Source organism: Leptodactylus fuscus, chromosome 5 (genome assembly GCF_031893055.1).
Source record: "Leptodactylus fuscus isolate aLepFus1 chromosome 5, aLepFus1.hap2, whole genome shotgun sequence".
Taxonomy (NCBI): Eukaryota; Metazoa; Chordata; class Amphibia; order Anura; family Leptodactylidae; genus Leptodactylus; species Leptodactylus fuscus.
Genome location: NC_134269.1, coordinates 84,834,068 through 84,860,122, shown reverse-complemented (window position 1 = coordinate 84,860,122; position 26,055 = coordinate 84,834,068). Strand labels below are relative to the sequence as shown.

Here is a 26,055-nt window from a genome sequence, read left to right as displayed (position 1 = left end):
CTTTCTGTATTTCTCTCCCCCTCCTCCCTCCTGCTGAACAGGACACACAACACTTCTGCAGGTCAGATAATATGCAGATTCTTGTACAGAACAGGTTCAATGTTATCTGTCTGATTACATACAGAGATAACAGACCTGGCTTTATCAGCAAACTGCAATTAGCTGAAGTTGTCAAGGCTGGTTAGTGAGTGATGTCACTTGTTCTATCTCCCAGGTCAATGGTTATAGCAACGCTGTGTAAACAATGGGAGGAATAAGGTTACATAGCAGGTAAACCAAGCAGAATTTCTAAAGCAATATACTTAGAAAAAGAGTTCAATTTACATAATGACTTTGAGAAAGGAGGTAATCCGAAACGTTTCAGTCTGACACCGTATTCTTGTTGCGTGTGTATGTCAATATTGTCATGGAATTTTAAGCAATAAAGAAGAAATTTTTCGTTTTCCACTACGACTGTGCTGGATACATCTTTTTTTATTCGTGGATCCATTGTGTCGCTCTGAGCCAAGAGAGTTTTGATATCCGAGCAAAGTTCAAACAGGAATATAGAGTGGAACCTGAAATGGCAACTGAATAGCTGTGACCACAAGTGGCTGAGTATTTTCCCATTCCTTTTTCCCTCTTATGCATTCAATTTACATAAGCTACCAGTATAGATAGGATCATTCAGATGGGGCAACCCCTTTAAACAAGCTTCTGAAGAATCAGAATCCTTGTCGACCTGTCAGATCAACAGGCACCAATAAACCGTCCATCCCCAGGATCTACCTTAAACAATTCGAAGCCAGAGCCTTCTGCCGTGCAGCCCCCACTCTCTGAAACGCGTTACCCAGAACGATCAGGGAGAACTCATCCTTAGACTTCAGTTTGGCATTAGAGGGCAAATAATGCCCTCACCGAATATAGAATACTGCAAAATACTGTTACTCGCTGGACTGTGCTTTGAGACTATTGTGTGAAAAGTGCCCAATAGGCAAATAAACCCCCTTCTACTCACTATTAAAATAAACTGAAGTAGTAACTGCAATGTTGTTTATTGCGGCGTCATACTGTACACACTCATTTAATAAAACCTCGGTGTTAATGTTTGGCCTTACATAAAAGGTACAAAGACCTTCACAAAACAACGTTTTTGCTTTATTACCACTGTGCAGAACAATGGAACTAGTATTAATGTATTATACAGTTATAGAAGTAGAAAGACCTCAGTGCAAGGCTGAAACACATGGCAGTGGGTTTCTTATGTTCATGTGGTTTTATTTGTAATAAACATTTGGTCCCAGAGCAGTTTTATTTAACTTGAACTTTCCACCTAATTGGAATTGGCCAACAGCAGTACCCATATAAAGACGAAGATTTTATTTCTACTAGTTCACAGGTCCATAATGTACTGAACAATTTTATGTTACAGATGTAGCACAATTTAATGGGTTTGCCCAGCATAAAAAAATGTTTGTTTGTTTTTTTAAATTAGGCTGAGGGAGGTGACCCCCCCAAAAAAAACAAACAAAACAAAAAAAAAAACTCACCTTACCCTGATGCTCTGGTGTCTTCCAACACAGTCCGGTCCTGCAGCTCTGATGATTTCTTCCAGGACAGGTCCCTGTCACATGAGACTGCTGAGGCTGCTGATAAGCCTCAGTGGTCACATGCAACAGGGATTTCTGCCAGAAGAAAACAACAAAGCTGCAGGTCTGGACTGTACTGGTTGGACACCAGAGAACAAATGAGTAGGGTTTTTTTTTTTTTCTTATTTTTTCACCTCCTAGGCCTAATCAAAAAAGAAAAAAATCAGCCTGGACAACCACTCTGAGTCTAAGGCTCCACGTGACAAACTGCAGCAATACAACTCTGTGAGAAAAGTGCTTTAAACAGAAAGTTTGCAGAGTTTTCCACCACGGACTTTCTGTTACAATTATATCTATGTGGAAACTGCAGGCATTTTCGTAGATATAATTGTCATTCTGTGATTTCCAAAACCCCTGACTGTCAGAAACGCCCTTCTGACGGTGAAGAGCTATGGTACCAGCACCGATAGCTCTTCACCCGGGGGACAGATCGTGAAAGCAGACTACCCACTCAGGATTGGGAATCATAATGGGCAGAGAGATATTTAGCCCAAATTTGACGAGTATAACTAGGGAAAAAAAATGGACCTAAAGAGGAGAGCCAGATGCACAATAAAAAATTCTGGATCTAATTCATAAACTTACTAGAATGAATATTTAGTAAACTTCTGGGAGTAATACATGCCCTTGTATTCTTACAAGAAATAGTGACATTAGTGTGCACTTAAGTAAATTGTATTACTTCCAGAATTACAAGTGTATAGTCCAACTGATGAATCAATACAGAAAAAATGATTTTCACATTTATTACACCATGCCAGCTTTTGGGAACGAGAGAAAGTAGTTCAGGGTACATGGATCTGAAATAAATCATGCTAACATGAAAAATGGTTTTAATCACAAAGCTGACATTTACCAGTGTACATTGGGAAACACTTTGGATAACCTAAAAATCAGAAGAGCTAAAAATATTGAAAAGACAAAGGTAGAAAAGAGGGAAATGATACAAATATTCTCACAAGTCATTTTCCTCAGCTGCATTTAATATAGATTGATCTGACCGCATTACAAAGGGAAGCAGAAGAATGTTATCTGGTCTAGTGTATATGACTAGAGGAATAGAGCTCTTATCCCTAAATGAACTCCTATTTTAGTTGTGAAAACACAGTATACCTTTCTTCAAGATAAATACACAAAGATATTGCCTAGAAAAATAGGATACAAAGATTCTTAAAATGTCTAGGTGAGTGAAAGATTAGCTAAGGCCAGCATTTACTAAGTGGAGGGGGTTCAATGGAAACCCCAGTAATCAAAAATGCCCTCATGGTTTACCCTAGGAATAGACTGTCAGTGTTAGGCCCTGTTAACATCATGGTAGAGCCTTCTGTAAGACATACTGTACACTGTGCATTGTGTGAACAGTAAGCCAACATATGCCACCAGATAGGCAACCATGGTCAAGACTTCAATTGTACAGAATACTAAGAAGTATATTATGTCACCAGATGTGCTTGCACATGAACTTTCCCATTGCTAAGTCTAGCTAATAGAGATGAGTGAGTAGTACTCGATCGAGTAGGTATTCGATCGAATACTACGGTATTGGAAATACTCGTACTCGATCGAGTACCACTCGCTGTTCGAATGTAAAAGTTCGATGAAGAACCAGCATTGATTGGCCAAATGCTATACTGTCGGGCAATCAATGCTGGTTCTTCTCCTACCTTTAGAAGTCTTCTCCGTGCAGCTTCCCCGCTGCGTCTTCCGGCTCTTCATTCACTCTGCCAGGCATTGGGCCTGGGCAGAGCCGACTGCGCATGTCCGCTTGTAGTGCGGGCATGCGCAGTCAGCTCTGCCTAGGCCCGATGCCTGGCAGAGTGAATGAAGAGCCGGAAGAGGCAGAAAATGCCGCGGGGACGCTTCAAGGAGAAGACTGCACGGAGAATCCAGCCCAACCCTCACTCGTGGACTTGGTAAGTATAATTTGATCGAACGTTGCCTACCCCTGAAACGAGCATTTTCCCCCCATACACTATAATAGGGTTTGATATTCGATTCGAGTAGTCGAATATTGAGGGGCTACTCGAAACGAATATCGAACCTCGGACATTTTACGGTTCGCTCTTCTCTACTAGCTAAGACTAGCTAAGACTAGGCTAAGGCCCCACGCTGCAGGAACGCAGCTTTTTTCGTTGCAGATTTTCTTGTGGTTTTTTGAGCCAAAGTCAGAAGTAGACTGAGCAAAAAGGAGAAGTATAGGCGCTTAATATATATCCACCATTCCTTTTGTGTTCACTTCTAGGTTTGGCTAAAAAAAAACTCAGCAAAATCCACAACAAAAGAAGCTGGTGGGCCTCAGCCTTAAGATGGGTAGAGACAAACAAGTAAAGTGATATATATTATATGTATATTATATTATATGTATATTGTCCCATTGGAAGTTTCTATTATAATAATCTAGAAGTGTAAGAATGTAACCTGCTAACAAAAACATTGCAACTGGATAGAATTGCATGGTATAACAAATACATAGGTTATGGACACAAACACCTGTAGGTTGTACCAAGATAACACCATGTCCAAGATAACATTTATTGGATGGAATTTATCAAGCCCTCAACACTTGAATTTGGGTATCAAAAAGTTGCAAAATAAGACTCCCGAGGTTATGGTAAACCTTCCCTATTGCGTGCAACTAATCAGTTTTCATTATTGACCAGGATCTGAATATTTGACAGGTTTTTAAGATTTGTGTAAGGAAGAGTTTCACCAGATTATCCATAGCATTAACATGTAGAGAAAATCATATTGACTTGTACAAACACATTTCCATTCCAGTCACTCTACGTGGAGGTTTCAGAAGACCATATTTAAGAGCTTTTACTTTGATGGCTGTTAAACTGTATGAACTGTGCACGGTGAGCATGTCCAGTGAGATGAATCTGTTTTGTTTGGTGTTTTTCTTATTAAGCTAATTGCAAATGATTCGTAATCCTGACAGCTCCAAATAGTGTGTCACATGGAAATGCATAATTTACAGAGAGATTAAGTCGAGGTCAAGACCTGGTTTAAATTGTTGTGCTTTAAACAGCTCCCGATGCCCTAATAAAGAGGATGGCACCAAGCTCAAGTTGGATTTCAATGCAGGACATTATTGAATATTGTGAATTTAAATGAACTATTTTATGCATGATATAGAATGAATACTAATGTTAAATGAAATTGGATTCATCAGTTCTAATAAAGAGAATACCAAGAGATATGAAATAGAAAAGGCCGAAATTGAAAACAGCATGCAGTTGATTAAGTGGAAACTAAGAAATAATGAAAAATTGAAGGACTGCATGCAAGAATATGTTAGATAACATTGCTTATCTTAGATTGGCAGATACAAGATAGCTCTGTTAATATATGATTTTGGGCATTTTTTGATAAACTGTGAAGTGTACAATAAGCAGACCCTATTGTGATCTTTATTACAATCCCTGGAGTTGTATTTGTACTGGTTAATAGCACTAATGATGATACTCTATGGAATGAAGAATGGTCTGTGGTACACACTATTTAGGAACTTTGGCCCTACACAGTCCATCATAACTTTTGCAAAGTGAAACAAGGCAGAGAATGTTTAGTAAATCACTTCAATCTTGCCCAAAGTTGCGTAATGTGAACCTGGTCTTATACAGTTAATTTCATTAAAGTAAAACTTTCAGATTCATATTCTATTAAAAGTTAAATTGTTTTTGCAAATATAGATTATTAAAACTTTTGCCTAGTTTTAAAGATTATCTTAGTGGCGGTAGTCTTGTCTTAATGAATGTAGGAACTTTCTATGGTTGGGGACGTGTCAGAAACCCAGCCATGATTTCCTTATTGTGAAGAGATTATCAGGCAGTGACACAAAATGCATGAAATGATAACCTGGTCACCATAAAGAAGTCATGGCCAGGTTTCTGGCAAAGCACATAGGAAGTTCCTGCATCTATGGTTGAATGGTTGTATCCATTGGCAACCAATCAAGACAAAAGATCATCATCAGTAAAATGCTTATCGAAAACCTGTAAAGCTCTGCAAATTTAGATCACATATATTTGCAAGAATATTTCACTTTTAATTGTCCACTAAATACTGTTTCAGGTCCTAAATATTGTTTCAGGCTAAAGCCCAGCACTATGGAAACACAGCTTTTTTTGTTGCTTTTTTTTTTTTTTTTTTTTTACCAAATCCAGGAGTGGATTGAGCAAAAAGTATAAGTATAAGAACTTCCTATATATATATATCTGATTCCTTTTAATCATCCTTGGCTTTGGCTTAAAAAAACGCAACAAGATTTGCAGCAAAAAAAGCTGCATTTCTGCCTCGTGGGGCCTTAATGTCAAGTGGTTTACGTCACATGATATGCTAGTATGTATTGTAGATAGAAGAGGTTCTTTGGTGTACATTTAGCACTTAGATTTTGATAACCCACAACCAGGTCATGACATCAACATATTTTCAGTCTAGTGGAGAACTACTATGATGCATGGTTACCCTCCACTAAAGTCAATAAGAGATACAGACACAGTTGACATGCCATAAAAAAAAAAATAATAATGGGGAAATACCTTCACCTAAGGCTATAGGTTGTGGAAATCCAATACATTAGCTATTGTAGACATGTAGGGAAAAAATTCTGTGTTTTACATTGCCAGCAAAGTTAATTTTGTGCAATGATACACACATCCTCTCCTCCTCTTCTTCTTCTTTGCAGGAGCTCATCTCTGTAGCAGGCAGGGTCCTGGTGCTGTACAATCTGAGCTCCACCTCCTGGAAGGGAGTGTCCTATATCATTGCTGTAGCACTAAAGGAAGCTCCCTCCTTCTTTTCTTAAAGGGGTATTCCCACGTCACATACTCACCAGTCTTCACTGTTGTAAAATCTTCTTTCTTCCTGGTTTCTTGCATCATTTGGTGGGCGGGGTTTCACATGCAACCTGGCATTTAGCTCCGCCCCAAATTAGCGTGTAGCTCCGCCCACCCATATTGGACTATGAAGCACAGGCAGCAGCAACTCCATTCTGTGTTACATACAGAGACTGCCTGTCTCTGCCATAATGAACACAATTGAATTAGCTAACCTGATAAATGGGAGAACAGAAGAAATGAAAGCAGCTCCTCTCCCCTATCTGAGTGCAGGACTTAGGTCATGTGGTGTAGACACAGGTATAGCTAGATACACAGGCTCGCTCCCTGCACTTAGCCCCTCCTCCCTCCCCCCTGAGAGCAGCAGATACATCACTTGACTCATGAGCAGCTAAGTCAGGGCTGTGGCCACAAAGAATTGAATAAAGTAAGATAGTGGACAAACAAAGCAGTGTTGCTGAAGCAGTGTATTTAGGAAAAGTCTTACATCCACATTAACAAGCAGTATAGATAGGATCCTTGTGATGGGACAACCCCTTTAATGCATGCAGGTCCTGTGCTGGCTTCAGTGCCAGTAAGATATTCCACGTATGCCACTCTTGTTAGAGGTTGCCGAACTCTGGGTTAGGTGAAGGTAAAACTCAAAAATTTAGGGGAAAAGTGCAAGCATTTTTACTGTGTTTTTTTCCACTGTGCTTCTTGGCTGCGTTTCAGTAATGTGTAGCATTTGCTTTGAGCAGTAAAGTAGTAAACCCATAAATATCTATATTTTACTCTACATGACATAAAAAGCAGGCAAAATATCTTTCAGGTGTCCAGTGCTCTGGCACAATCTATAAGCAGTAAAATATTTTTTCACTAAGTATATTATGAGGAACTTAAATAATAAAAAGGAAAATGAGTGAAGTATAGAGGGATGGCCTACTGTTTAAGAGACTCCAAGTGTGTTAGAAATTGGTGCTTTGCCAATACACTTTGCTAAATATAAACCACAGAGGCCTCCGGGTCTCTTACCTCATTTGTCTGCTGGACACAGTTATTCTAGCACACTGCAAAATGCAACAATTTTTACCGACTCTAGTCACAAGGGACAGGCTATTGTATTTCTGTCAGTACTGCATGTTATTATGTTTCTGTTGTTAACTTGTTGTCTTCTGGATTACATCAATGATTTCCTTAATCTTTTCTAAGTACAGGAACATAGGAGTTAAACTTGTACATTTAGCTTTCAAGGGGATCTACAATTCATTTTTCTATCAAATGCAAGTGATAGAGAAGAATTATATGATCACATTTGTATATGAACATTTCTAAATACAGACTCCATATTACTCAATGCAGTCATACACTTAGTGTATGTATTTTTTGCTTTTGTACTTAAAATATGCAAGATGTTCTATTTTTAGCCATCTGGTAGTGTCTTATCTCCCAGGAAACAAAGGAACGGGCATGTTTAAATCTGTTGGAATGCCATAATACACATCATATTTTAGGAAGTAGGAAATTATAATTGGCTGATCGTTGCTTTATACCAAACCCTGTCTATGTAAAGAACACTGAGTGACTTGGTAATGCTGTAAAATATTACCATGTTACCGAGCCACAGTAATAGTCATTTCAGGGAAATGCACAAAATTTTGTCATTAGAATAGTTCACGTGATAAATTTAGTGTTGTATAACCTTGTCAGCCATTAAAATGGCTTTTGTAATGTGATTCATAACTGGCATCCTTAAAGAGGTATAGTCAGCTCTTATGGCTTGTTTAAGTTGTATTCTCTGTATCCTCCAATAGATATTGTAATTAGAGATGAGCGAACACTATTCGAAACAGCCGTTTCAAATAGCACGCTCCCATAGAAATGAATGTAAGCGGCCGGCACTCAGACTTTGCTGGCAGCCGGCCGCTTAACCCCCCGTGTGCCGGCTATGTCCATTCATTTCTATGGGAGTGTGCTATTCGAAACGGCTGTTTCAAATAGTGTTCGCTCATCTCTAATTGTAATATATATTTGGCTAAGTTCACACAGTGGAAATCGAAGAGGTACTTGAGGTGGACATCTGCATCAGATTCATCTGTCGACCCCCTGATACCCACAGCAGAATGCCTAAGCAGAGCTTCAATAAATTGGCCTTGGGTCAGCAGATTGTCTCAAGCCGTGAACTCTGAGGCCAAACCAGCAGCAAAATCCATGGCAAGATCTTCTCCAATCTCTGCCTCCCATTGAATATGATGGGAGGCAGAATCACGGTGGAATCTGCTACTGAATGTGGGCAGAATCCACCTAAAAATCAATGGCAGGTTCTGCCACGCAAATGGGCCCTTTCTTTGACAACTTCATTCTACTGTACCTCTGTTATTGTTATAACTCTGTGTGCTTGCCGTGCACTGCCTGCACAAATGATTCATTTCGGAGCACATTATATGTTATGGGGTCTGTGTGCTTAACTGTCCAGCGCTTGCAGTTGCGCTGATATTCCGTTCGGAGGGGTCCTCCTGCGGACTCCTTCCAGACAGGAGGCAAGCACTAATGTGAATCGGCCCTAAAAGCATAGTGGAAGGAGTAGGGCATGGCGTGGGGAGAATGATAGACCCACAGGATAGTATTGCAGCATCCCTCCTGCAGAATCAGCGTTGATTGGCTGAATCCTATACAGTGTATAGCATTCAGCCAATCAACGCTAATTCTGCAGGAGGATGCTGCAATACTATCCTGCGGGTCTATCATTCTCCCTGCGCTGTGTCCTACGCCTTCCACTTTGCTTTTAGGGCCGGTTCACATTAGTGCTTGCATCCCGGCCAGAAGGAGTCCGCAGGAGGACCCCTCCGAACATAATAGCACAACTGCAAGCACTGTGCAGTTAAAGTGCACGGACCCCATAGACTATAATGGGGTCTGTGTGCTTGCCTCGCACTGCCCGCACGAGTCATTCGTGCGGGTAGTGCACTGCAAGCACACGGACCCAGTTATAGTCTATGGGGTCCATGCGCTTTAACTGCACTTCGCTCCTCCTAAACACTCTCTTCTTACTACTTGTGGACTTGGTGACTCTCCTTTAATCGAATAGTAGTTTCCCCTGAAACGAGCATTTTTTCCCATAGACTATAATGGGATTCGATATTTGATCGAGTAGTCGAATATTGAGGCTCTACTCAAAACGAATATCGAATCTCGAATATTTCACTACTCGCTCATCTCTAACAAAGAAATGTGACAATGCAAATTCATCAGAATTGTTAGGTTATAGGGCCATGATGGAGAACCATGGAAGATGGTTGCATTAAAAGCCCTCTCTGTAGAAATCCAACTGTGGAACAGATTGTACTGTGTGGGGACCACTGTGGAGCAAATTGTACTGTGTGGAAGTCACTGTGGAACATATTGTACTGAGTGGTGAGTGGGGGCCCTTTGTTATAAAACAGATACTGTGTGATATAAATAGTAGACGTGATATTATTACAGATGATAATAACATTTCATGGTCACTATAAAACAGATCTATGCAATGTAAATAGTGAACATTAATTGTTCAAAATGATACCAAATGCAGTACAAAGTTGTTTGTTTAATTGAAAGCTTTGTAAAGCCTCACTCGCACAACAATACTTTGCGGGTCCGTGATTGTCTGAAATTGTGGATCCGGATCCACAGAGTAAGGTTAAATTGCCATGTTGGCATGTTATGATAAATGAGTGATTTCTGGGTTGCAGTTTGGGCACTCAGTCTCTAAAAGGTTCGCCATCACTGTTATAGGGAATACAATATCCTGTATAACACAAATATCAGGAAAGGCGACAGGTACTTTTTAATACTTCAGTTCCAACCCCCAAAGTTCCCAGTGTCAGCCTCAATTACCCCTCCATATTTTTACACTAAGAGAGATAGTTATGTATTGTATGTGCAGCCAGTCACTGAAATATAATTTCCAAAATTCTGTGCTGTACTTCTAACTTTCATATATCTGTCATTCTTGAAAGCAAAATGGTACATGTTCACTTACTATGTTTTAGTAAAAATTCTACACAACTTTAAATGGGCTCAATACAATGTTTTATACAGCACTTTAGCTACAAATTTAATAATGCAGGAAACATATTGTACTTTAATATCCAGGTCGATACAGGTCACAATACAGCTACTTACCAGTCGACAACCTTCAAGAGAACTGACTAGTTGAGCATTTTGACAAGACAGAATGGATCCAGCTAAGTTGAGCATGACACAAACAGCAGACAGCAGCATAAAAAAGGTTATCTAAAGATAAATCACAAAGAGCAAATTAGTAAGACGCCATCTTCTACCTTGTGCTAAAGCTAAAAGTGTAACAAAAGAGTGAAACATGATCTAATGCAAAGTATAAAATGTATAAAAGTGTAATACCTAAAAAATATAGTGAAACTCTAAGGCTATGTTCACATGGTGAAATTCTGCCTCAAAATCAGCTCCTAATTTTGCCTCAGCTTTTCAGTGACGGATGACATCTATAGCTATTCCCCTGGTACACATCACTGTTTCCTTTACACAAACTTGTTAATCTAGTAAATCTTCACAGTTTGGAGACAAGTCTAGGACATCCTCTGTTCCACTCCATACTTACATAAAATGCATTCATTTCATAGATTTTTTTTAATGTAAAAAATACATGTAACCTATGATGTTGTAAACAAGGGGCCCATAATTGTTGTCACATAGGGACATCAGCTGTCTGCATCTGCCCCTGCATGGGGCATATACGAAACCATGCCATGAAATGATTGCCTCTCCCAAGGAATAGACCCCCATAGGAACAGCTCTGTTCATTAGTGTTACAGACAGTGCGGGTAAGTTATCAATGTTTTAATGACTATTTACAAAAGGAGCACAAAAAGCCTAGCTGGGGGATTATTCACATCACATCATGCATCCTATATATACAGCGAATAAGATACTAGCACTCCATTCCAGAACACCATAACCCATATATTCTTATCTAATGTTATTGTTATTTAATGTTAAGAACTAACACAGAACCCATGTTACCCCATAACAGTATTTGCTCCATTTTGATCTCCATTTCATGGTAACAATTTGTCTGCAAATTTATATCAAAAAGATCATGATAACATGGCGAATATGAATATGTTCACATATATCCATTTTATTTATTTATTTTTTGCTTAAGCTTAGGTTCACAACTGCGCCTGCTCTCCGTTCAGGGTTTCCATCCCCGAATCCACTTGAAAAATGCAAGCAGGACTTTTCTCTCCTCATTTTTCCACATTTTTCAGGCGGAAACCAGGTGGACCCCATTACGGTCTATAGCAGGGTAGGGAACCTTGGTTCTTCAGCTGTTGCAAAACTACAACTCCCAGCATGCATACTGGCTCTTCTGTTCTTTCAACTCCCATGGAAGTACTGGCGTACTGAAGGTTCCTTACCACTGATCTATAGGGTCCATGGGTTTCTGTGTGTAACCATTTCTCTGGTCCTCAATTGGACTTGAGGAACGTAAAGTCAGACGCTTGTGTGAACGTAGCATTACTCATACATATATCCATATTTCAAAGTAAATTGAAGTAATAATAGATAGAGACTAGAGATGAGCGAACACTAAAATGTTCGAGGTTCGAAATTCGAATCGAACAGCCGCTCACTGTTCGTGTGTTCGAACGGGTTTCGAACCCCATTATAGTCTATGGGGAACATATACTCGTTAAGGGGGAAACCCAAATCCGTGTCTGGAGGGTCACCAAGTCCACTATGACACCACAGGAAATGATGCCAACACCTCTGGAATGACACTGGGACAGCAGGGGAAGCATGTCTGGGGGCATCTAACACACCAAAGACCCTCTATTACCCCAACATCACAGCCTAACAACTACACACTTTACACACTCAATACCACCTCTCTGACAGTAGGAAAACACCTTGAAACATGTGTATTTGGCACTTGCAGTGAGGAGAGCTTGTCACCAGCAGTGAATTTGGCCCTTGTAGTAAGTTGAGGTTGGCACCAACATTTGTTTTGAAAATCAGGGTGGATTGAGCCTCTAACCAGCAGAGTTTGGGCAAATTCATGGTGGAGGGAGCCTCTAAAAACCCCAGTTTGGACCAATTCATGGTGGAGGGAGACTCTAAAAACCCCAGTTTGGACCAATTCATGGTGGAGGGAGCCTCTAAAAAACCCAGTTTGGACCAATTCATGGTGGAGGGAGCCTCTAAACAGCCCAGTTTGGACCAATTCATGGTGGAGGGAGCCTCTAAACAGCCCAGTTTGGACCAATTCATGGTGGAGGGAGCCTCTAACCAGCCCACTTTGGGCAAATTCATGGTGGAGGGAGCCTCTAAAAACCCCCGTTTGGACCAATTCATGGTGGAGGGAGCCTCTAAACAGCCCAGTTTGGGCAAATTCATGGTGGAGGGAGCCTCTAACCAGCCCAGTTTGGACCAATTCATGGTGGAGGGAGCCTCTAAAAACCCCAGTTTGGACCAATTCATGGTGGAGGGAGCCTCTAAAAACCCCAGTTTGGACCAATTCATGGTGGAGGGAACCTCTAAAAACCCCAGTTTGGACCAATTCATGCTGGAGGGAGCCTCTAAACAGCCCAGTTTGGGCAAATTCATGGTGGAGGGAGCCTCTAAAAACCCCAGTTTGGACCAATTCATGGTGGAGGGAGCCTCTAAAAACCCCAATTTGGACCAATTCATGGTGGAGGGAGCCTCTAAACAGCCCAGTTTGGGCAAATTCATGGTGGAGGGAGCCTCTAAAAACCCCAGTTTGGACCAATTCATGGTGGAGGGAGCCTCTAAAAACCCCAGTTTGGACCAATTCATGCTGGAGGGAGCCTCTAAACAGCCCAGTTTGGGCAAATTCATGGTGGAGGGAGCCTCTAAAAACCCCAGTTTGGACCAATTCATGGTGGAGGGAGCCTCTAAAAACCCCAGTTTGGACCAATTCATGGTGGAGGGAGCCTCTAAAAAACCCAGTTTGGACCAATTCATGGTGGAGGGAGCCTCTAAACAGCCCAGTTTGGGCAAATTCATGGTGGAGGGAGCCTCTAAAAACCCCAGTTTGGACCAATTCATGGTGGAGGGAGCCTCTAAAAACCCCAGTTTGGACCAATTCATGGTGGAGGGAGCCTCTAAAAACCCCAGTTTGGACCAATTCATGGTGGAGGGAGCCTCTAAAAAACCCAGTTTGGACCAATTCATGGTGGAGGGAGCCTCTAAACAGCCCAGTTTGGACCAATTCATGGTGGAGGGAGCCTCTAACCAGCCCACTTTGGGCAAATTCATGGTGGAGGGAGCCTCTAAAAACCCCCGTTTGGACCAATTCATGGTGGAGGGAGCCTCTAAACAGCCCAGTTTGGGCAAATTCATGGTGGAGGGAGCCTCTAACCAGCCCAGTTTGGACCAATTCATGGTGGAGGGAGCCTCTAAAAACCCCAGTTTGGACCAATTCATGGTGGAGGGAGCCTCTAAAAACCCCAGTTTGGACCAATTCATGGTGGAGGGAGCCTCTAAAAACCCCAGTTTGGACCAATTCATGCTGGAGGGAGCCTCTAAACAGCCCAGTTTGGGCAAATTCATGGTGGAGGGAGCCTCTAAAAACCCCAGTTTGGACCAATTCATGGTGGAGGGAGCCTCTAAAAACCCCAATTTGGACCAATTCATGGTGGAGGGAGCCTCTAAACAGCCCAGTTTGGGCAAATTCATGGTGGAGGGAGCCTCTAAAAACCCCAGTTTGGACCAATTCATGGTGGAGGGAGCCTCTAAAAACCCCAGTTTGGACCAATTCATGCTGGAGGGAGCCTCTAAACAGCCCAGTTTGGGCAAATTCATGGTGGAGGGAGCCTCTAAAAACCCCAGTTTGGACCAATTCATGGTGGAGGGAGCCTCTAAAAACCCCAGTTTGGACCAATTCATGGTGGAGGGAGCCTCTAAAAAACCCAGTTTGGACCAATTCATGGTGGAGGGAGCCTCTAAACAGCCCAGTTTGGGCAAATTCATGGTGGAGGGAGCCTCTAAAAACCCCAGTTTGGACCAATTCATGGTGGAGGGAGCCTCTAAAAACCCCAGTTTGGACCAATTCATGGTGGAGGGAGCCTCTAAAAACCCCAGTTTGGACCAATTCATGGTGGAGGGAGCCTCTAAAAAACCCAGTTTGGACCAATTCATGGTGGAGGGAGCCTCTAAACAGCCCAGTTTGGACCAATTCATGGTGGAGGGAGCCTCTAAAAACCCCAGTTTGGACCAATTCATGGTGGAGGGAGCCTCTAAACAGCCCAGTTTGGACCAATTCATGGTGGAGGGAGCCTCTAAAAACCCCAATTTGGACCAATTCATGGTGGAGGGAGCCTCTAACCAGCCCAGTTTGGGCAAATTCATGGTGGAGGGAGCCTCTAAAAACACCAATTTGGACCAATTCATGGTGGAGGGAGCCTCTAAACAGCCCAGTTTGGGCAAATTCATGGTGGAGGGAGCCTCTAAAAACCCCAGTTTGGACCAATTCATGGTGGAGGGAGGCTCTAAAAACCCCAGTTTGGACCAATTCATGGTGGAGTGAGCCTCTAAAAAACCCAGTTTGGACCAATTCATGGTGGAGGGAGCCTCTAAACAGCCCAGTTTGGGCAAATTCATGGTGGAGGGAGCCTCTAAAAACCCCAGTTTGGACCAATTCATGGTGGAGGGAGCCTCTAAAAACCCCAGTTTGGACCAATTCATGGTGGAGGGAGCCTCTAAAAACCCCAGTTTGGACCAATTCATGGTGGAGGGAGCCTCTAAAAAACCCAGTTTGGACCAATTCATGGTGGAGGGAGCCTCTAACCAGCCCAGTTTGGACCAATTCATTGTGGAGGGAGCCTCTAAACAGCCCAGTTTGGGCAAATTCATGGTGGAGGGAGCCTCTAACCAGCCCAGTTTGGACCAATTCATGGTGGAGGGAGCCTCTAAAAACCCCAGTTTGGACCAATTCATGGTGGAGGGAGCCTCTAAAAACCCCAGTTTGGACCAATTCATGGTGGAGGGAGCCTCTAAAAACCCCAGTTTGGACCAATTCATGCTGGAGGGAGCCTCTAAACAGCCCAGTTTGGGCAAATTCATGGTGGAGGGAGCCTCTAAAAACCCCAGTTTGGACCAATTCATGGTGGAGGGAGCCTCTAAAAACCCCAATTTGGACCAATTCATGGTGGAGGGAGCCTCTAAAAACCCCAGTTTGGACCAATTCATAGTGGAGGGAGCCTCTAAAAACCCCAGTTTGGACCAATTCATGGTGGAGGGAGCCTCTAAAAAACCCAGTTTGGACCAATTCATGGTGGAGGGAGCCTCTAACCAGCCCAGTTTGGACCAATTCATGGTGGAGGGAGCCTCTAAACAGCCCAGTTTGGGCAAATTCATGGTGGAGGGAGACTCTAAAAACCCCAGTTTGGACCAATTCATGGTGGAGGGAGCCTCTAAAAAACCCAGTTTGGACCAATTCATGGTGGAGGGAGCCTCTAAACAGCCCAGTTTGGACCAATTCATGGTGGAGGGAGCCTCTAAACAGCCCAGTTTGGACCAATTCATGGTGGAGGGAGCCTCTAACCAGCCCACTTTGGGCAAATTCATGGTGGAGGGAGCCTCTAAAAACCCCCGTTTGGACCAATTCATGGTGGAGGGAGCCTCTAAACAGCCCAGTTTGGACCAATTCATGGTGGAGGGAGCCTCTAAAAACCCCAGTTTGGACCAATTCATGGTGGAGGGAGCCTCTAAAAAACCCAGTTTGGACCAATTCATGCTGGAGGGAGCCTCTAAACAGCCCAGTTTGGGCAAATTCATGGTGGAGGGAGCCTCTAAAAACCCCAGTTTGGACCAATTCATGGTGGAGGGAGCCTCTAAAAACCCCAATTTGGACCAATTCATGGTGGAGGGAGCCTCTAAACAGCCCAGTTTGGGCAAATTCATGGTGGAGGGAGCCTCTAAAAACCCCAGTTTGGACCAATTCATGGTGGAGGGAGCCTCTAAAAGCCCCAGTTTGGACCAATTCATGCTGGAGGGAGCCTCTAAACAGCCCAGTTTGGGCAAATTCATGGTGGAGGGAGCCTCTAAAAACCCCAGTTTGGACCAATTCATGGTGGAGGGAGCCTCTAAAAACCCCAGTTTGGACCAATTCATGGTGGAGGGAGCCTCTAAAAAACCCAGTTTGGACCAATTCATGGTGGAGGGAGCCTCTAAACAGCCCAGTTTGGGCAAATTCATGGTGGAGGGAGCCTCTAAAAACCCCAGTTTGGACCAATTCATGGTGGAGGGAGCCTCTAAAACCCCCAGTTTGGACCAATTCATGGTGGAGGGAGCCTCTAAAAACCCCAGTTTGGACCAATTCATGGTGGAGGGAGCCTCTAAAAAACCCAGTTTGGACCAATTCATGGTGGAGGGAGCCTCTAACCAGCCCAGTTTGGACCAATTCATGGTGGAGGGAGCCTCTAAAAACCCCAGTTTGGACCAATTCATGGTGGAGGGAGCCTCTAAACAGCCCAGTTTGGACCAATTCATGGTGGAGGGAGCCTCTAAAAACCCCAATTTGGACCAATTCATGGTGGAGGGAGCCTCTAACCAGCCCAGTTTGGGCAAATTCATGGTGGAGGGAGCCTCTAAAAACACCAATTTGGACCAATTCATGGTGGAGGGAGCCTCTAAACAGCCCAGTTTGGGCAAATTCATGGTGGAGGGAGCCTCTAAAAACCCCAGTTTGGACCAATTCATGGTGGAGGGAAGCTCTAAAAACCCCAGTTTGGACCAATTCATGGTGGAGTGAGCCTCTAAAAAACCCAGTTTGGACCAATTCATGGTGGAGGGAGCCTCTAAACAGCCCAGTTTGGGCAAATTCATGGTGGAGGGAGCCTCTAAAAACCCCAGTTTGGACCAATTCATGGTGGAGGGAGCCTCTAAAAACCCCAGTTTGGACCAATTCATGGTGGAGGGAGCCTCTAAAAACCCCAGTTTGGACCAATTCATGGTGGAGGGAGCCTCTAAAAAACCCAGTTTGGACCAATTCATGGTGGAGGGAGCCTCTAACCAGCCCAGTTTGGACCAATTCATGGTGGAGGGAGCCTCTAAACAGCCCAGTTTGGGCAAATTCATGGTGGAGGGAGCCTCTAACCAGCCCAGTTTGGACCAATTCATGGTGGAGGGAGCCTCTAAAAACCCCAGTTTGGACCAATTCATGGTGGAGGGAGCCTCTAAAAACCCCAGTTTGGACCAATTCATGGTGGAGGGAGCCTCTAAAAACCCCAGTTTGGACCAATTCATGCTGGAGGGAGCCTCTAAACAGCCCAGTTTGGGCAAATTCATGGTGGAGGGAGCCTCTAAAAACCCCAGTTTGGACCAATTCATAGTGGAGGGAGCCTCTAAAAACCCCAGTTTGGACCAATTCATGGTGGAGGGAGCCTCTAAAAAACCCAGTTTGGACCAATTCATGGTGGAGGGAGCCTCTAACCAGCCCAGTTTGGACCAATTCATGGTGGAGGGAGCCTCTAAACAGCCCAGTTTGGGCAAATTCATGGTGGAGGGAGCCTCTAAAAACCCCAGTTTGGACCAATTCATGGTGGAGGGAGCCTCTAAAAACCCCAGTTTGGACCAATTCATGGTGGAGGGAGCCTCTAAAAACCCCAGTTTGGACCAATTCATGGTGGAGGGAGCCTCTAAAAAACCCAGTTTGGACCAATTCATGGTGGAGGGAGCCTCTAAAAAACCCAGTTTGGACCAATTCATGGTGGAGGGAGCCTCTAACCAGCCCAGTTTGGACCAATTCATGGTGGAGGGAGCCTCTAAAAACCCCAGTTTGGACCAATTCATGGTGGAGGGAGCCTCTAAACAGCCCAGTTTGGACCAATTCATGGTGGAGGGAGCCTCTAAAAACCCCAATTTGGACCAATCCATGGTGGAGGGAGCCTCTAACCAGCCCAGTTTGGACCAATTCATGGTGGAGGGAGCCTCTAACCAGCCCAGTTTGAGCAAATTCATGGTGGAGGGAGCCTCTAAAAACCCCAATTTGGACCAATTCATGGTGGAGGGAGCCTCTAAACAACCCAGTTTGGGCAAATTCATGGTGGAGGGAGCCTCTAAAAACCCCAGTTTGGACCAATTCATGGTGGAGGGAGCCTCTAAAAAACCCAGTTTGGACCAATTCATGGTGGAGGGAGCCTCTAACCAGCCCAGTTTGGACCAATTCATGGTGGAGGGAGCCTCTAAAAACCCCAGTTTGGACCAATTCATGGTGGAGGGAGCCTCTAACCAGCCCAGTTTGGACCAATTCATGGTGGAGGGAGCCTCTAAAAACCCCAGTTTGGACCAATTCATGGTGGAGGGAGCCTCTAAACAGCCCAGTTTGGACCAATTCATGGTGGAGGGAGCCTCTAAAAACCCCAATTTGGACCAATTCATGGTGGAGGGAGCCTCTAACCAGCCCAGTTTGGGCCAATTCATGGTGGAGGGAGCCTCTAAAAACCCGAATTTGGACCAATTCATGGTGGAGGGAGCCTCTAAACAGCCCAGTTTGGGCAAATTCATGGTGGAGGGAGCCTCTAAAAACCCCAGTTTGGACCAATTCATGGTGGAGGGAGGCTCTAAAAACCCCAGTTTGGACCAATTCATGGTGGAGTGAGCCTCTAAAAAACCAAGTTTGGACCAATTCATGGTGGAGGGAGCCTCTAAACAGCCCAGTTTGGGCAAATTCATGGTGGAGGGAGCCTCTAAAAACCCAAGTTTGGACCAATTCATGGTGGAGGGAGCCTCTAAAAACCCCAGTTTGGACCAATTCATGGTGGAGGGAGCCTCTAAAAACCCCAGTTTGGACCAATTCATGGTGGAGGGAGCCTCTAAAAAACCCAGTTTGGACCAATTCATGGTGGAGGGAGCCTCTAACCAGCCCAGTTTGGACCAATTCATGGTGGAGGGAGCCTCTAAACAGCCCAGTTTGGGCAAATTCATGGTGGAGGGAGCCTCTAACCAGCCCAGTTTGGACCAATTCATGGTGGAGGGAGCCTCTAAAAACCCCAGTTTGGACCAATTCATGGTGGAGGGAGCCTCTAAAAACCCCAGTTTGGACCAATTCATGGTGGAGGGAGCCTCTAAAAACCCCAGTTTGGACCAATTCATGCTGGAGGGAGCCTCTAAACAGCCCAGTTTGGGCAGATTCATGGTGGAGGGAGCCTCTAAAAACCCCAGTTTGGACCAATTCATGGTGGAGGGAGCCTCTAAAAACCCCAATTTGGACCAATTCATGGTGGAGGGAGCCTCTAAAAACCCCAGTTTGGACCAATTCATAGTGGAGGGAGCCTCTAAAAACCCCAGTTTGGACCAATTTATGGTGGAGGGAGCCTCTAAAAACCCCAGTTTGGACCAATTCATGGTGGAGGGAGCCTCTAAAAAACCCAGTTTGGACCAATTCATGGTGGAGGGAGCCTCTAAACAGCCCAGTTTGGGCAAATTCATGGTGGAGGGAGCCTCTAAAAACCCCAGTTTGGACCAATTCATGGTGGAGGGAGCCTCTAAAAACCCCAGTTTGGACCAATTCATGGTGGAGGGAGCCTCTAAAAACCCCAGTTTGGACCAATTCATGGTGGAGGGAGCCTCTAACCAGCCCAGTTTGGACCAATTCATGGTGGAGGGAGCCTCTAAAAACCCCAGTTTGGACCAATTCATGGTGGAGGGAGCCTCTAAACAGCCCAGTTTGGACCAATTCATGGTGGAGGGAGCCTCTAAAAACCCCAATTTGGACCAATTCATGGTGGAGGGAGCCTCTAACCAGCCCAGTTTGGACCAATTCATGGTGGAGGGAGCCTCTAACCAGCCCAGTTTGGGCAAATTCATGGTGGAGGGAGCCTCTAAAAACCCCAATTTGGACCAATTCATGGTGGAGGGAGCCTCTAAACAGCCCAGTTTGGGCAAATTCATGGTGGAGGGAGCCTCTAAAAACCCCAGTTTGGACCAATTCATGGTGGAGGGAGCCTCTAAAAAACCCAGTTTGGACCAATTCATGGTGGAGGGAGCCTCTAACCAGCCCAGTTTGGACCAATGCATGGTGGAGGGAGCCTCTAAAAACCCCAGTTTGGACCAATTCATGGTGGAGGGAGCCTCTAAACAGCCCAGTTTGGGCAAATTCATGGTGGATGGAGCCTCTAAAAACCCCAGTTTGGACCAATTCATGGTGGAGGGAGCCTCTAAAAAACCCAGTTTGGACCAATTCATGGTGGAGGGAGCCTCTAACCAGCCCAGTTTGGACCAATTCATGGTGGAGGGAGCCTCTAAAAACCCCAGTTTGGACCAATTCATGGTGGAGGGAGCCTCTAAACAGCCCAGTTTGGACCAATTCATGGTGGAGGGAGCCTCTAAAAACCCCAATTTGGACCAATTCATGGTGGAGGGAGCCTCTAACCAGCCCAGTTTGGACCAATTCATGGTGGAGGGAGCCTCTAACCAGCCCGGTTTGGGCAAATTCATGGTGGAGGGAGCCTCTAAAAACCCCAATTTGGACCAATTCATGGTGGAGGGAGCCTCTAACCAGCCCAGTTTGGACCAATTCATGGTGGAGGGAGCCTCTAACCAGCCCAGTTTGGGCAAATTCATGGTGGAGGGAGCCTCTAAAAACCCCAATTTGGACCAATTCATGGTGGAGGGAGCCTCTAAACAGCCCAGTTTGGGCAAATTCATGGTGGAGGGAGCCTCTAAAAACCCCAGTTTGGACCAATTCATGGTGGAGGGAGCCTCTAAAAAACCCAGTTTGGACCAATTCATGGTGGAGGGAGCCTCTAACCAGCCCAGTTTGGACCAATGCATGGTGGAGGGAGCCTCTAAAAACCCCAGTTTGGACCAATTCATGGTGGAGGGAGCCTCTAAACAGCCCAGTTTGGGCAAATTCATGGTGGATGGAGCCTCTAAAAACCCCAGTTTGGACCAATTCATGGTGGAGGGAGCCTCTAAAAAACCCAGTTTGGACCAATTCATGGTGGAGGGAGCCTCTAACCAGCCCAGTTTGGACCAATTCATGGTGGAGGGAGCCTCTAAAAACCCCAGTTTGGACCAATTCATGGTGGAGGGAGCCTCTAAACAGCCCAGTTTGGACCAATTCATGGTGGAGGGAGCCTCTAAAAACCCCAATTTGGACCAATTCATGGTGGAGGGAGCCTCTAACCAGCCCAGTTTGGACCAATTCATGGTGGAGGGAGCCTCTAACCAGCCCAGTTTGGGCAAATTCATGGTGGAGGGAGCCTCTAAAAACCCCAATTTGGACCAATTCATGGTGGAGGGAGCCTCTAACCAGCCCAGTTTGGGCAAATTCATGGTGGAGGGAGCCTCTAAAAACCCCAATTTGGACCAATTCATGGTGGAGGGAGCCTCTAAACAGCCCAGTTTTGGCAAATTCATGGTGGAGGGAGCCTCTAAAAACCCCAGTTTGGTCCAATTCATGGTGGAGGGAGCCTCTAACCAGCCCAGTTTGGGCAAATTCATGGTGGAGGGAGCCTCTAACCAGCAGAGTTGGTGGAAATCAGGGTGGAGGGAGCCTCTAACCAGCAGAGTTGGGGGAAATCATGTTGGAGGGAGCCTAGTATTAGCAGAATTGTGCAACGCTTATGGTGGATGAGTATGAGGATGCGGAGGAATTGGAGAGGTTGAGTACAGACATGGAGTTTCATGTTGGGGTGCTTTACACAGGTGGGCACAAAAATGAAGGCTCTATCCAGTGGTGGTTCATTTTTATCAAAGTGAGCCGGTCGGCACTCTCAGCTGACAGACGGGTGCGCTTGTCAGTGATGATGCCACCGGCTGCACTGAACACCCTCTCAGATAGGACGCTGGCGGCAGGACAGGACAGCACCTCCAAGGCATATAGGGCAAGTTCAAGCCACAGGTCCAACTTCGACACCCAATACGTGTAGGGCGCAGAGGGGTCGGAGAGGACAGGGCTGTGGTCGGAAAGGTATTCCCGCAACATGCGCCTATACTTCTCACGCCTGGTGACACTAGGACCCTCTGTGGCGGCACTTTGGCGAGGGGGTGCCATCAAGGTGTCCCAGACCTTAGACAGTGTGCCCCTCGTTTGTGTGGACCGGTGAGAACTTGGTCGCCTACTGGAGGAACTGTCCTCCCTGCCGCCAACGTCACATGCTGGAAACATCTCCATCATATTCTGCACCAATTGCCTGTGGCAAGCATTGATGCGATTGGCCCTCCCCTCTACCGGAATAAAAGACGAGATGTTGTTTTTATAACGGGGGTCAAGGATAGCAAAGATCCAGTACTGGTTGTCCTCCATGATTTTGACAATACGCTTGTCGGTTGTAAAGCACCCCAACATGAACTCAGCCATGTCTGCCACAGTGTTAGTTGGCATGACTCCTCTGGCCCCACCGGAAAGTTCAATCTCCATTTCCTCCTCATCCTCCATGTCTACCCATCCGCGCTGCAACAATGGGACGATTCGAAGTTGCCCGGAAGCCTCCTGTATCACCATCACATCATCGGACAACTCTTCTTCCTCCTCCTCCTCCTCCATTAAACGCGATGAAGCGGACAGATGTGTGGACCTACTCTCCAGCTGTGACGGATCGGATGCTATCCCTGACTCCTCTGTGTGATCTGAGTTATCCCTGATGTCAATCAGGGATTCTCTCAGAACACACAAGAGCGGGATTGTAAGGCTCACCATCGCATCCTCAGAGCTCACCCTCCTTGTGGACTCCTCAAACACCCGTAGGATGTCACAAAGGTCTCTCATCCATGGCCACTCATGGATGAGAAACTGAGGCAGCTGACTTTGTGGCACCCTAGGGTTTTGTAGCTGGTATTCCATCAAAGGTCTCTGCTGCTCAACCACTCTATTCAACATCTGAAACGTTGAGTTCCAGCGTGTGGGGACGTCGCACAAAAGCCGGTGTTGTGGCACATGCAGGCGTTGCTGGAGAGATTTTAAGCTAGCAGCGGCTACTGTCGACTTGCGAAAGTGGGCGCACATGCGCCGCACTTTCACCAGTAGCTCTGGAACATTGGGGTAGCTCTTTAGGAAACGTTGCACCACTAGGTTGAAGACGTGGGCCAGGCATGGAACATGTTGGAGTCCGGCAAGCTCCAGAGCTGCTACCAGGTTCCGGCCGTTATCACAAACGACCATGCCTGGGCCCAGGTGCAGCGGCTCAAACCATATTGCCGTCTCATCGAGGAGGGCATCCCTCACCTCGGAGGCAGTGTGCTGTCTGTCCCCCAAGCTGATCAGCTTCAGCACAGCCTGCTGACGTCTACCAACGCCAGTGCTGCAACGTTTCCAACTCGTAGCTGGGGTCAATCTAACAGCGGAGGAGGAGGCGGTGCCGGAGGAGGAGGCGGAGGAGGAGGCGGTAGAGGAGGAGGAGGAGGGGGGTGTTCTTCTCGTGTCCCTGCCAGGAATGTTAGGCGGGGAGACGAGGTACACCGGGCCAGTTTGGGAAGCAGTCCCAGCCTCAACTACATTCACCCAGTGTGCCGTCAGTGAAATGTAGCGTCCCTGTCCGCATGCACTTGTCCACACGTCGGTGGTCAAGTGGACCTTTGTGCAAAGCGCGGAACTAAGGGCCCGCCTGATGTTGAGTGACACGTGCTGGTGCAAGGCGGGGACGGCACACCGGGAGAAGTAGTGACGGCTAGGGACGGCATAGCGAGGTGCCGCAGTTGCCATCAGGTCCAGGAAGGCGGGAGTTTCAACAAGCCGGAACGCCAACATCTCCTGGGCCAGCAGTTTAGCGATGTTGGCGTTCAAGGCTTGCGCGTGTGGGTGGTTAGCAGTGTATTTCTGCCGCCGCTCCAATGTCTGAGAGATGGTGGGTTGTTGTAAAGAAGCGCCTGATGGTCCCTTTGATGGTGCAGGAGAAGGAGATAAGACAGGAACAGGGGAGGATGAGGGAGAAGTCAACAAAGTGGCGGAGGCAGATGAAGTGGTGTCCTGGCTCGTCCTCTGGAGTGCATCGCCAGCACAGTCAGCAGTGGCAGTGGCAGAGGCAGAGGCAGTGGCAGAGGCAGTGGCAGTGGCGTGAACGGCAGGCGGCCTTTGTCCTGCCGTTGCTGCCTGCCACTGATTCCAGTGCTTGGATTCCAAATGACGGCGCATTGAAGTGGTGGACAGGTTGCTCTTCTCAGAGCCCCTAATCAATTTCGAGAGGCAAATTGTGCAGACAACACTATATCTGTCCTCGGCGCATTCCTTGAAAAAACTCCACACCTTCGAGAAACGTGCCCTCGAGGTGGGAGTTTTTCGGGGCTGGGTACGAACTGGAACATCTTGGGAGATTCCGGGTGTGGCCTGGCTTCGCCTAAGCTGCTGACCTCTGCCTCTGCCTCTAGCTACCCTTTTTGGTGCTGCACTTGCCTCAACATCCACACTACTTTCCCCGCTTGACATCCCCCCTGTCCAGGTCGGGTCAGTGTCCTCATCATCCACCACTTCCTCTTCCAACTCCTGTCTCATCTCCTCCTCCCGCACAATGCGCCGGTCAACTGGATGCCCTGACGGCAACTGCGTCACATCATCGTCGATGAGGGTGGGTTGCTGGTCATCCACCACCAAATCGAACGGAGATGGAGGAGACTCTAGTGTTTGAGCATCTGGACACAGATGCTCCTCTGTTAGGTTGGCAGAGGCAGGTTGAGGGACAATGAAAGGAGCGGAGAACAGCTCTGGGGAGCAGGAACAGTTGGAGTTATTGTTCTGTGAAGCTTGGGAATTTTGGGAGGAAGGAGGACAAGACTGTTGGGTAATAGGAGGAGAGGAGGCAGAGTCTGACTGGCTGCTGGACAATGTGCTGTAAGCGTTCTCTGACAGCCATTGCAAGACCTGTTCCTGGTTCTCGGGCCTACTAAGGTTTGTACCCTGCAGTTTAATTAATGTGGCAAGCAACCCTGGCACTGTGGAGTGGCGCAATGCTTGCTGCCCCACAGGAGTAGGCACGGGACGCCCTGTGGCTTCACTGCTACCTTGCTCCCCAGAACCATTCCCCCGACCTCGCCCACGGCCTCGTCCACGTCCCTTTCCGGGAGCATTGCGCATTTTGAATTCCCAGTTAGAAATTGGCACTATATACCAGTAGCAAAAATTGTGGGTGCACGTAACCCCAATATATTCTTTGAATTCCCAGTCAGACAATGGCACTATATACCAGTAGCAAGAAATGAGGGTATTTATAACCCCAATATATTCTTTGAATTACCAGTCAGAAACTGGCACTATATGGCAGTAGCAAGAAATGAGGGTATTTGTAACCCCAATATATTCTTTGAATTCCCAGTCAGAAACTGGCACTGTATACCAGTAGTAAAAATTGTGGGTGCACGTAACCCCAATATATTCTTTGAATTACCAGTCAGAAACTGGCACTATATGGCAGTAGCAAGAAATGAGGGTATTTGTAACCCCAATATATTCTTTGAATTCCCAGTCAGAAACTGGCACTGTATACCAGTAGTAAAAATTGTGGGTGCACGTAACCCCAATATATTCTTTGAATTCCCAGTCAGACAATGGCACTATATACCAGTAGCAAGAAATGAGGGTATTTATAACCCCAATATATTCTTTGAATTCCCAGTCAGACAATGGCACT

The 26,055-nt window shown here is 45.9% G+C and overlaps 1 protein-coding gene across 1 annotated transcript in view; it reads right to left on the bottom strand.

Moving 5' to 3' along the window:
- ENTREP2 (endosomal transmembrane epsin interactor 2) overlaps positions 1-26,055 on the bottom strand; it is a 638,923-nt gene that overhangs the window by 255,192 nt on the left and 357,676 nt on the right. Inside the window, exon 3 of the mRNA XM_075273590.1 lies at positions 10,613-10,723. Within this exon, the coding sequence (XP_075129691.1) occupies positions 10,613-10,723 (111 nt within the window). The remainder of the gene's footprint in view (positions 1-10,612; positions 10,724-26,055) is intronic.